Source organism: Solenopsis invicta, chromosome 11 (assembly GCF_016802725.1).
Source record: "Solenopsis invicta isolate M01_SB chromosome 11, UNIL_Sinv_3.0, whole genome shotgun sequence".
NCBI classification, from domain to species: Eukaryota; Metazoa; Arthropoda; class Insecta; order Hymenoptera; family Formicidae; genus Solenopsis; species Solenopsis invicta.
Window position 1 is genome coordinate 8,856,533 of NC_052674.1, and position 13,372 is coordinate 8,869,904.

Consider the following 13,372-nt stretch of genomic DNA (forward strand, 5'->3'; position numbering starts at 1 on the left):
AGTGGCCGTGATGACTTTTCTTATCTAACGCTCCTCTTCCTCTCCTTCTCTCTCCGTGCGCGACCGTACCCGCACACTGGCCTTTCCGTAGTACGCTTTCTTTCTACTCCGATACACGTGTACGCACGCACGCACGCACGTACGCATTCGCATTTTCGCGCTCCCTTGACTCCCATCTCCTCCCCCGCCGCCGTCTCCTCCGTCTTTCCTTCCTTCGTCTTTCCTTCCTTCTGTACACTCTCTCCCCTACTTCCTTCGTCCGGTTTGCATTACTCGCGATGCGTATGCCGTCGAGTACAGAGAAGGAAATCCTCGGCTAGGGGACTACTCGAAACATAACGCCTTTTTCTATTTTTTTGTTTCACAAGGTCGGTCTTGGAAATTTCTATGTGATTTCTCGTATAAAAATATACAACTCAACGATTCAATGTTGCCAATTTTTTTTACTAGGGAAGAACTGTACTGTTAAAAATCGGCAGCAGAATTTAATGTAATGTATCGAAAACAAAATTCAAGCGGATACATTAAAAACGTTTAATGTAAATTTAATGTTGTCAAAAGTGCACTAAATTTCATGCACATGTTTTTCAATTATAGATACATTACGTTTAATGTGTAACTTAAAAATACATTGAATTTCACGAAATTTTTAACAGAGTAGACTTCTTCGTTAGGATAGTTATTGCAGCCGCGATAGCAAAGGTTTATAAATCTGAGAGAGAAATATTTAAATTTAGATAACACTATATATTGTGTTCTTAATTTTTCAAAAAATATTATGTAAACGTTTCCTTTTACATAAAGTTTTATGAAAAGATCGTGCGAAATGTAGATTCCAGTATGGAACTAATATTAAAACAGAGAATCTTTTATTTTTGAAACAAAATAATTTGTATAACAGAGTTAAACAACATGAAAAACTGGGAAAAAAATATCATATTCACAATACATATATGCACATTAATTTTCTAAACTATTGTATTCGTGAACATTATTTTTTTAATCACTTTACAGAAATTTACTTTTTTTGAGAATGTAATGCTCTCTACCTTTACTTTTATTTTGCGTGAGAAACACACTCCAAGTAAATTCTAAAAATCAACTATCAGAGAAAACCGTTTGAAATCGAATTTTTCCGCGTGGCCTTGACGTCTAACTTTTTTCAAATTCTGGCGGATCGGGTGAAACTCACGACAGATTCATCCGATCGTCTCTATGTTATGTCTCGAGTCTCGAAATACCGCATCGGGACATGGAGTTTTCGAGTTCGAGGAACATGATGGGGAACACGATTGGGAGTTCTACGTCGTCCTCTTCTTCATCGTCGTCGTCGTCGTCGTCGTCGTCGTCATCATCGTCGTCACCGGTCGCGGCTATCGATCGGTCGCGGGCGTCGGCGTCGGTGCCGCTCGGTGGCGCCCCCGTCAGCTCAGGACGGCGGCGACGGCGCTCTGCGTCGCTGCCATCCGCCCCTGGGGGCGGCGGGGGACAGAACAGTGGAGGAGGAGGGGGGTGGGGGGCATCGACACGCAGAGAGCGATCGTGCCTTTGGTGGAGCCGGCAAGAACCCGGCGTGTACGTCGGGCCGCCACGTTAAAAGCGGATTTATTAGCCGGTAGGGCTGCGTTCTTCTGTATCGCAAAATGTCCAGTTCATCGTCTTTGTCGCCGTCTTTGTCGTCGTCGCCGTCGTTTTCGTCGTCGTCGTCGTCGTCGTCCGCTCTTGGGGACGACGAGTCGCCGGTAGAGAGAGCAGGACCGACTCGTGAAAATTGGAGTGCGCGCGAGAAGTGCGACGATTATGAATTTCTATTTCTTTCTTTTCTCGTTTTTCTTTACGCGTTGGAGAATGAGCGAGACGCGGAATTTCATCGTCGTCGTCGAGTATGCTTGTCCTACCGGCGACTAGCATCCGCGAAGTGTCCGTGGAAATTCGGCCGAGACATGGCACTTGTCGTTATCGTCGTCACCGTCGACGTCGTCGTCGTCGTCGTCGACGACGACGTCGTGGGAAGAAAGACGAACTCTGAATTCAGTGGAAAAGTGCAACGTCGAGTAGGACATAGAGATTCAGATGATAAACGATAGTGATGGGAGTACGCGTGATCTCGGGTTAAATCATGCGTGTTGAAAAGGCCGGCCTCTCTGCCGCTGTCGCGTTACGCATCGGGAAGGAACGCGGCGCAAAGTTCACGAACAGCAGTAAATTCGTCGTCTACGACATTCCGAGGGATGTTCTCGTAAACGTTTCTAACCAAGTGAATCGCGATGTCGATCGGCGGCGAGTCTCAAGTCGGGCGGCATTCGGTGGAGGGAAATTTCGGTTCAGCATGGCTGACGTCGCGACATTGACGTAGGGTGGTTCTTCTAAAAGTATCGGTGTGTGAACAGTATCGCGGGGTGATTCCCTCGAAGAAGACGGTTCTCTCGTTTTACGTTCCTGTGAAAATCGCGAGGCATGACGAAAAGTGGCGAAGACGTGCACGACCAGCCCACGCATGGCCGTTTCGGCCAAATGATGTCGGAAAATGCCGGCCTCTCTAGAGAGAGCCCGTTCCAGCATCCGGTTTCTCCGATACCTTTCCACCCCGCGAAAGCACCGATTTCGTTGTCGCCTAAGCGGGAAAAGCGGCGGAACGAGCCGCTGGATCGAATTTGTCATCGTCTACCATCAACAAGTTTACCTTATTAGGGAACTGGGCCACTTCTACAAGTAGATTTTAAATGTCGTTGATCGCGCGACCTTCCATGGAATTTCGCGTACAGTTATCACGTCATCGCTCCTCGCTAAAGTGATCGGCTGTCCTTCAGCTTAAATGAGTGATTCTCGTCGTGCGATGCGTGCGAATCGATTCGCGGAAAATGTGATGTGTGCGTGATTCGAGTGCGCGCCCATGTCGAAATACGGCGTAGATAATGTTTTATGGTGCTCGCCGCTCTCGCCGTTATGTTGGATATATACCTGAAAGAAGCACTTCCCGCTGCCCTCGACGTAACACGGAGGAGATCGCGCATTCTCCTAGAGTAAGATCTCTTTCCCTTTTACTTGAATATCTAGTTGCGATAATTGCGGCTAGCGATTTTGACGAATAATGCGCGATCCGATCTAAAGTCACGATTGATTATCTGTTTCGCAGAAGAACGCTATTGATATTCGCTAAATAACTTTTATAACGTGACGTTAATCGATAATCTGTCCAGTTTATTTTACTGTCGTCTTCGTAATTCCAAGAGTTTGATCAAAATGTTTTGCAAGAGTAATCTTTCAGGAAATTAATAAGATCTTTTTTTTAATATTAAATTTTTAACGAGCAAGATGAAGGACAAATCGTAGAATTAAATGCATTGAAAAGGATAATAAAATTATGCATGTCGCTTGCAGCAATTCAATCTAAAACGAAAGCTGTGTGAATGATTACTCGTTCTTCCTTCTTTTATTATTAATCGTCTAATCTAATTAACTGATTTCTCTTTTTTTATCCTTTCACAAATCTATCTCATTGACGAAAATACGTTGTGTAATTAGCGTGGTGAGATATCTCGCGACTAAAATCGGGTATTACGAAAGAGAAACACTCGTCGAATCGTCGTCGACGTTCGCTTCGCAGTCCCGGAGGGTCCATAATGGTTTGTTATTGATCTATCTCCGCGCGCCTTCCTTACACTTTTCTTCTTCCTTTCGTCCTTCGTCCTGCTACCTTCGTCCATGCTGAGGACGTTGGGTGGTACACGAGGGATCGGGAGGAGAGAGAGATAGCGGTGGGAGAGAGAGGAGCACATCAGTCCCACGCAGGAATTCCGCGTACCCCGCGTACCGCACAGATTCTCGAAGCTTTGGGAGAAAAAAAAACATCCTCTTACCCCTGTTCCCCTTTTTTTTATCAAGAATCTCGCGAAAAATTTCTGCAAGAGAGAGAAGAGCCACTGTGAAATATTTCGTGGTCACAGAGCTCGATACAGAGAGAAGAGCGCTTCTTTTTATGATTGATGCTTGACCTCTTTCGTTGACAATTTTATTATTACATTCCAACATTTAGATTATGATTGCTTAAATTATTCATCATTATACTTTGCCTTTAATGAAATATCTGTTTTTATCTCTCTCTCTGTGACAAATACTGAAAATCACTAAACTCACGGATAAAGAAAGAATCTTTTGACAATAATATGATATTAACAATGTATATTTTTTTTACAAAAAATTAATTTTTTGTAAATGTTGGAAATAATTTGCAATTTATTTTCACTTAAAGAATTAATATTTTTGATAAAGTATCTGCCCATTTTTTTTTATTGGTGATAACTGCTTAATATTTTAATGCGACACATTCCTTCATTAAATTTTTTTCCCCCTTATTATAAAATCAATGCATGAATGCATTTTGAATTTCCCGAAAACTGCTTCTTTCGCGAAACGTTGATTCGAATGGAAGATCGACATGTCTCTGGGAATGATATTAATACCGCATATATAGACGTTACCGTGAAATTCGATCAACTGGAGCAGCGATGATTGACGTCACGACTCTATCGTCGGAATGCAATTAATATTGCATAAATGAGAACACCCCGCGAACTTGTATCAATTAGCATGGTTCTCGTCATGCGGCGGCGAATCCGTCTGTAATTCGCGTATAATCATGCAGGAAACTTTTACTTGCCATGTAGGAACACTACATTTGAATGCATGTTATCCATATACACCTTGTCTATCGACGTGTCTTTACGTATTTCGTAAAATACACGTTTACTCCTCCACACAGTTAATGTAAGGACATTAAGCGCCTTCTAGTATAACCAACGAGGTACACGAGCTCAATGGTATAAATAAGTAATGCAGCGCCACGATCTAAAAACCTTCTTTTCTAAATTGACGTAAGTCGACACGAGCTCGTTGTCGATGAGAACCTACAGTCGTCCGATATTCGCGAGTGCAGCAACAGAAGCGACTTCATTTTATCATTTGCCGATAGAGAGAGAGTACGCTACGCCGTCTGAATAATAAATGTTTCACCATCGTCACGAGCCGCCGCATCGATACCTCCATACATATGAGCTCACCTCACTTTTCAGCGAAACGCGACGCAAAATTGAACTCACGTGGAGCGCTACTCTCTTCTCTTCTCTTCTCTTCGCGAGAAAAAACTTTCGCTCGCCAACTGTCCGTTCTTCTTTTAGCCTATGATTATCCTGGACTTCGTACCCATCTGTCATTACGATGCATTGTGGTGACACCACCCATCGAGTTTCGTGCGTCGCTGCGGAAGGGAAATATTTGCCGCGTACTTCCTGATTATATGCCTTCTCGGGTAATCACGAATCATGCGAGGAAGAAATGCTTACATTGTAATGTAATGTTAAGCTACTTCCCCTTTTTAACTCTTTTCACAATTTCCCTATAAATACCTTTGATCACGTAGCGCCCTAACAACGTCGCAATATTTGGGGTACCTGAATCTCGATGTAATTAAATGATGAGACCAAACTTGAATTTTCTTTCGAAACGTAAACGCGCAATTTTCAGTTTAATTTGAGGAATAATTAAAATCAATTTAAGCTGCGATTATGCTAATGGAAATTTTAATGAATTCTTGCAAGGTTAATGCTATAAATGCAAAAAAAAAATTTTCACGTTTATTGGCAATACTGAGAACGTGATAGTATACTTTGTTCGATGTATAGCTATAACATTGCGAACAGCTTAAAGTTATACACCAGTTATAATCTCTTTATCTAAATAATTGATTGAAAATTTGCTATACACTTATACGAGTTTATTTTCTCACAGAAGGTCTGAAAATATAAGCTCGATCATTGCTCGCGTCGTATAACATGACAAGATTGTAATTAAAATGGTAATCACCAGTTCGATAAAATGCCATCTCCATTACAAAGTGGTCAACTACCGAGAAAATATTAATCTACATCCTTGAGCATTTCTACGTTTTATAAAAATAATGAAGGTGCTCGGTGGATGGTTTCCTTTCGGACGCCGTTTCATCGTAATAACTGTGGAATAAGAGGGCAGTAATTACTTTTCGTGAGACTGTCACGTTTGTCGGGTTCGCCCTCCGTGTACCCCGTACTTCGGTTATTACTAACAATGAATAGCAGTGACCGTGTTAACCCCTCTTATGACAATTGATGATACGCAGCGCGCTTTGCAGTAAATAACGTTTCGCGGTAGATTCATTGTAACAATAATAATATGACAACGTCACATTGTCAAACCTTTTTTCAAATTACGCTTATGCATTTTCAATAATTAAACCAAATTAAATTCATTATTTGTTAAAGGATATACAATTAATAAAATTATAACGAATTAAATGTTAAATAAATCCTTTTGTCATCGTCGTTTTAACAATATCGCAAAATATTACACGAGTACTTATATTAAAGATTCTCGGCGGTGTTTAATAATTTCTGTCAAAACTTTCGATATTTGTGATGGTTATTATATCGCGGATGTTAAGAACGTTTAGCAAAAAGACAACATACTGCATTATCGAACGACAAAGGTGTTGTAGATCTTGGTGGTCGTGAAACTGGTCGGCAGTCTGGATATATCGAGGCGCGAGAGAAGGGTCTTCCTCAGGTTCTCCGGCTTCGATCCAGACGGGGACGACCTCTCCCTCGCTGGAGGATCCCTCGCTGGAGGAAGGAAGGAAGGACGGACGGAAAGAACCGAGCTAGAGAGATCGGTGAGAAAGAGAAAGAGAGAGAGAGGAAGAGAGCGAGGGGGGTGCACGCATGACCCTGAACCCAACCGCCGTGGCATCCAACCCCCGGTACAGGGGTGCGAAGCCTCGGGAGAGAGAGACGCGGGAGAGAGAGACGCGGGAGAGAGAACTCGAGATAGAACGGACGAAGCAAGAGCGGAAGAGAGGAGACTACGGCAGGCAAGGGGAGACATACCGTATATACGAAGAAGAGAGAATAGAAAGAGAGAGAAAGAGAAAGCTAGAGACTACGCCGTCGAGAGAGAGTACAGTTCCCGAGATCAATACTCCCGCGTCTTGCGATCATTCATCTTGCCACGCCCCTCTGCTCTCTCCACACATTTCCTGTCTTTCTCGTTCCCTTTCGTTTATCCCCCTTTTCTCCGTCGCTCTCTCTCTCTCTTTCTCTCTCTCTTTCCCCTTTCTCCCTTCCTCCTTTCTCTCTCTCTTTCGCTCGCTCGCTCGCTCTGTCTGTCTCCTATCTCCCCTTTTCTCACCCTCCGTATGCCGCGATCTTCATCCCTCTGGTAGCACCCCTCATAGTCGTGGTCGCCGTCATTTGGCGCCCAATCGTGGCGCCTAATACGAATGGAGCAAAGGGGAGAGAACTTTCCGAAGGTCGCAGGAGAGAGGGAAATCTAAAGAGAGAGAAAGCGTGATAACGCATAAGGTGGTGGCTCCAGTTTCCTACGCATTGACTATGCGCAATTTCATGAGAAAAAGAATGACAATTTTATAAATTCGTATGTTGAATATTAAAACTGTAGTAATTATTCGCATGTACTGTAGTAATTACGTGCATTATTAATACACAGTAACAGTATTTTAATTCTGCGACTATTTTTCAGATTTATTAAATTTAATATTTGAAAATAAATATTAATGTACGTAAAAAGTCAGTTTGTATCGATATATCATATGTAATATTGCGAAAAGAAAAGCCATTATAGCATTGGTTTTAAAAATGTCTATAAACGATTAATATAAATGCGGAAAACAAGAGATAATTCACATAAGTTTAATTGAATTATTTTATATATTATAAATTTAATTTTCTGTAATTCTCTAATTCTCAGAAATTTATAACGTATTTTAAAATAACTATAATAGAATAATAATTGTACTTCTTTAATTTTGGGTAATACTTTGACATAAATATTAAGCATTTATTATATATGAAATATGAAATTGCAAAATTTTACTGTTTATCACATACGAGATTAAATGCAAATTATCCATCAAATTGAATGAGAAATTATTTCTTGTATAAAAAAGCAAATAACATTTATAGAATTTTTCTCCATTGGTTATGTGCTCTCTGAGAAGCTATTTTAAATGTGTACTGACACTTGTGCTCATATAAAACACTTTCGCAAGAGAATTTATTTACTTGACATTGCGTATTTGTTACGATACCTGGCATACCGTTGTCAGTTTTCACTGATCTCTCGATGTAGACGTATGATATGGCAAATACAAAACACAAACCCCAGGGACACTCGCAAACAAGATGGTAGTATATAACGGTAATACTCCAACTATTTCTAATTATTCTGAAAAGATAAATGCAATAGATATATAAGTACCTATATAATAAAACAAAAGTAATTATTTTATATTCTAAATAATCTTCAAAAAGCAATACATTTATTTTATGTTTCTCAACATTATTTCTTCGCCGATTGTATCACAGTTTACTGCACATAATTAATGACAAAAACATGTACTTCTTTGACAGAAATAATAGTTCATGGATAAAGTTAATGCAGGGGAAATAAGGCCAAAAAATGTTTTCTAATTTATGTTACAATTTAGAAAAATTTTTATGTGCACGACATATTGAACTTTTGGAGCCAGCTTCTATCTTCTTCCGATCGATATATTATTATAAAAGAGTAATACATCGGAGATTGTGTAGTACAATAAAGAAAATAGTTTTGAAAAGAGTGGATACTCGTTTTAGATAGAAAAGCTGGTATATCTGATCGAATTTTGCGATAAAAGAGCCCACAATCAGATAGGCAAAAATATCAGATGAGAAATCAATATATCGATTCTCTTTTTGGTACCTTGTATTGGTTTTTCTTTTTTCTTTATATATTTTTCCTTCTTCGATGACTTACTAAGGCACGTGTCGTTTTTATTCTACTTTTTCCGTTTGCTTTTTCAGCTTATATTTCTTTAACAATCAAAGAAGAAAGAAATTGCTTTAACTATGAAAATATAATCTATATTTCAGAGAAATATACGACATAATATACGGGAAGGGAAAACGATTTTAAATACGATTTTATAAGTAAAGAATGATTATAATTTTATTTAATATATTTATTCGCATTCATTATTTACGATAATTATTATGTGATTACTCTGTAATCATCGTTAGAGAAATGTGGAATGCACTGTCATAATAATTTGGCATAAGCGCAAGAATTAACCTAATTGGAAGCTCATGAACTCAAGTATGGCCGGTAACCAATAACTGTTTGTCTTAGTTCATTACCTTTCGTTGAACAGATAGAATGGGAAAATGGGATAGATAAAAAGAAAAAAAGGGAAGATCGATAGAAATCAATACTAAACGGGAGTGTAAAGGGCGAAGAAAATCACAAACGGGGGCATTGCAGGGCAGGCAAGATAGAGGATAGCGAGGAAGAGCGGAGATTTAAGTAGGGGCGAGCTCGTTCAAAGTCTCGGGGATGTCCGTGATATCTTCTCCTTTGAATCGTTTCCTTGCTGCTATCGCATCACCTGTCGCTGCCATCGTACTCGTTACATTCGCCGACCCTTCCGCAGTCAGTGGCTTCGTTCTTCATGGCGGATAAAAAGAAATCGAATTACGGGCGTACGATCTGTCTACGATCGATTCGGTCATTCTTCTGAGGTCAATGTGAACGATTTGTCGAAGATCATTCTTCCGATAAATTATTTCGAAAAATTACCTTAAAATTTGTACGCTTATTTTAGGAAACGGAACAGTACAATTTCGTTAAAGTTAAATTTAAGAAATGTACGAAAACGCGCCAATTGTCGTGTCATTATTGCGATTGAACATTATTTGATTGAGAATTTATTTATGTTTGTAGTATAAATATGCTCGTTAAGATTGTATTATTTCTATTTTCAAATTTATATTCGTAAACATGAATAATATAAATAATGACAACATATAGATGACAATTTTAAATAACTGATTTTGTCACGTTATAGTAAAAGCCATCCTGTTTTTTTTTTCCCTTCAATATATATGTATGTATGTATGTATATGAATAAGAGACAGTCTCAGTTCTATATGAAAATTCGATATGCCGCAATTTTAATTTTCTATCTAAATTTTAATTCTCTGACAATTTATTATTTTCCATATATCTCCATATATTTTATGATTTGGAGGTGTATGCTGTTTTAACTAGAGACTCTAGTAAAAGTCACGAAATAATAGTTAAAAAGTTAGATTGGCGTTATTTTTCAACAAAAATCGGAAATAGTTATGGTGCGAAATTTAATTTTTAATCAACAATGCTATGTTTTCATATCAATATTATTAAAGATAGAAAGTTTATTTTTATAGCATTAATCTTTGTATATACATTAGTATCTTGATTTTTTTCTTGAAACAAAAATCTAAAATGCCTGTTAAATAATCTTTATCATTTTCGTCATAATTGCTTCGTGTTGTAAATGCATGTTGTAAATATTGAGTAATAGAAATAAGTTTTAAATTATTTCTGACTTGCAACACGTTAGAAGAACAGAATTCTTGAATCTGATCACAGAAAAGAAATTTTTTGTATAATTTGACAGTTTGATCAATTTGTTAATCTTTCTGACAATAAGGGCTAAATTGGTATTAAATCGATTAGTTTGTTGAAAAATAACGGTTTCTATCAAAATTCGGGGACGTCACTTTGTAATTCTTATCGAAAGGGGTTTCTAGCTTTAGCTACTGTGACATCGAACTTTAATTTCAGACTTTAATTTTTTTCAAATTTCAATTTTTTGTATTTTATTTATATATTGCTTTCTATATTTTATATTTATTATCTAAAAATCATATCTACTTATTACAATTTTTTTGGAGTAAAAATTTACAATTTCTAATCTAATATGCGGTTGAAGAAGACTGAGTTAAGACTTGTCCCGTGATATATGTAAATTGACACCTAAATTACTTATAAAACAACTTAATTTGCTCGCTTTTCACCCTTGAATATATTGTTATTATAGCAATAAATTAAAATTTTGTTTTCTAATTCTGAATCTATCGTATGTGCAGCAATGGAAGCCGAGGATGACGAAGAGGTCAATGACAGTAATGAAAGCTCCGACGGATCCAGAACCGATGTTTGGGACGGTGTCGGGGGCGGGGGCGGAGGTGACGAAGGCGGAGGAGACGAACAGCTCTTTCAAATTAACCGGCTGCAGCAACACGCCAGTTCGGAAAAGAACTTCGACCGGTAAGTAACGCTCGTTTCAGACCTCCAAAAATCCGTCATTTATGTTGTATGACTCCATTCTTCTCGCTTTGGCAAATATTTTACGACATATACGGAAATATGCAAGTGTTGGCCGTATAAAAGCTAAGTAAAAACATACGCGGAGCATCCTCTCAGCGATCGTGACGTTGGCATGGAAAAATCGAGAGTACGACGATGTACATCGTGCGAGAGATCGCTATCGATTAATCCAAACGCATAGCGTAGATTACGTCGATGTGTCGCTATGCAATAGCATTTATATCTTCCGCTTTGCCCGTCATTATTTTGCGCTTCACCGTGATTCTCTATTCAGTCTCATGATTACATATTGGATAATTAATAATGAATAATTCATTTTACGCTCGATACTACAGTGGTCCAGTAGTTCTTTTGATGACTGGAGATATATATAAAAGAGTGTACATTATATTTTCAGTATAATTATAGCCAGCACATAAGCAGTTACACGAAGTAGGTGAAATCGGAAACACGCACAATTCCATAATAAGTAGATAGGCCATTATTACTATTTTAACATACGAAACTACTGCCACACTAGTTACCACACAACGTTCTGATTATTGGGTTATTTGAATAAGACTCTCGTAATACTCAAGTAATTGCTGTTTATATTCGCGTGTACATAATGCTATGTTTAAGTGTCATTTTTTTCTTAAAAATTGATCAAAGAGGTGATTATTTAAATAGAAGTTACTGGTTGGAAGAAGCAATAATTTATTTCAAGTTAAACCGCTCTGTGATTTATTTCCTGAAATTATTCTTCACGAGATGATATCTTATACATATAATATATATTTATGATGCATAAAATTTACCGAAACACAATATAATGATATATTCCTAGCTTTCGAAAATCGTTCAGTTCTTTTTCAGATTTCTCTCTCGTAAAATGTTAAGCGAGTTTAATGAACTTCCTCCGTTGAAAACGTCGCGTTTTCTTCCAATTTCTTCAAATGCTTATTCTTAGTCTCGTACCCTTCCGCCCGACGGCTCATATCGGTGTAGACAGAATTCGCTCGAACGTATTACCTACTACGAGAAGAAGAAGCTGCTATGCATGATTCGGACGTTGTGAGCGCGGACTAGCCAAATATACACGGTGCGTCAGCGTCGCGGCGCGCGGCGTCGCGTCCTCCCTTCTCTCTACGCCGTTTCAACTGCCGGGCGCCTCGTTTGAGGTCATCGTCATCCGGCCTCTCGCTCTCTGTCCCGTATGTGCGACCATCCCCCTTCCTTCTCTTTGCGGTATCCTTTATGCTGTCCCTTCCCCTATCTGTCTCTTTCCCTTTCTCTCTTTTTCGTTTTCTTCATTTGTCTTCGTTCTCTCGTTCGGGGCATTTGGACGCGTCTCGGATGAGCGAACTTCGAAGCAAGTATATACGCGGGTACACTCCCATGTATTCGCAAACACGAGGTCATCGAGAACATTATCATTGCAAAATATAGGAATCGATGCAAGAATCGCTGCAAGCGTCAAAATATATTTAAAAAGCTATTTTTTTCAAGTGTTCTTTTTATATACTGTAAAAGTACAGAGATTACATCATTCCCATTTTTCATTTCACATATTGTAAAGAATTTCATTAATGGCATAATCTTTCGAAATACTAACAATTTTTTTTTTTTTTTTTTTTTTTTTAAATAATTTGTGCAATAAACGAAATAATCATTGCATTTGACATTTTATATTTGAGAAATATAAAACGGGCAAAGATTTTCATTAGAAAGTAAATTTTTTTCAAATAAATAACGTTCAACGTTATTCATGTTTATATGTTTTGCACGCACATTTCTTAAGCCTTCAAGTACTTTATACCGAATAAATTATTGCGATGAAAATCTCTGTGACCTTATTAAAAATTCCAGGAATTATTACGCGTATGTAACTACAGGAAAAATATAAATCTTCTACGGTAGAGGAGTTTTCGATTCGCCTCGCGGTTAAGTGGACCTAGGCAAAAAGCGGAAATAGCGTGCTGCCGCAGTCGCCGGTGAAACCGCCGTTGTTTTTTTTCGCAAACTGTAGTCCATGCACGAGACCGTAGACGAAGAATATTAGCATACGCGATCGAACATAATCGGACCTTCCACGAAAAGATACATCAAACTTTCAAGAGAAACGTCCTGATCTTAGTTCGTATTGCCCAAAGTT

The 13,372-nt window shown here is 38.6% G+C and overlaps 1 protein-coding gene across 3 annotated transcripts in view; it reads left to right on the forward strand.

The window, feature by feature from the left end:
• The window catches only part of LOC105208046 (serine/threonine-protein phosphatase 4 regulatory subunit 1), a 130,617-nt gene that overhangs the window by 13,701 nt on the left and 103,544 nt on the right, over positions 1-13,372 (forward strand). Inside the window, exons 3-4 of one of the 3 annotated variants that reach the window (XM_026136868.2) lie at positions 6,521-6,703; positions 10,998-11,178. In XM_026136868.2, the coding sequence (XP_025992653.2) occupies positions 6,521-6,703; positions 10,998-11,178 (364 nt within the window). Of the gene's footprint in view, positions 1-2,884; positions 3,024-6,520; positions 6,704-10,997; positions 11,179-13,372 lie in introns of those variants that run through there. The other 2 variants (XM_026136870.2, XM_026136869.2) reach the window with 2 other exon arrangements.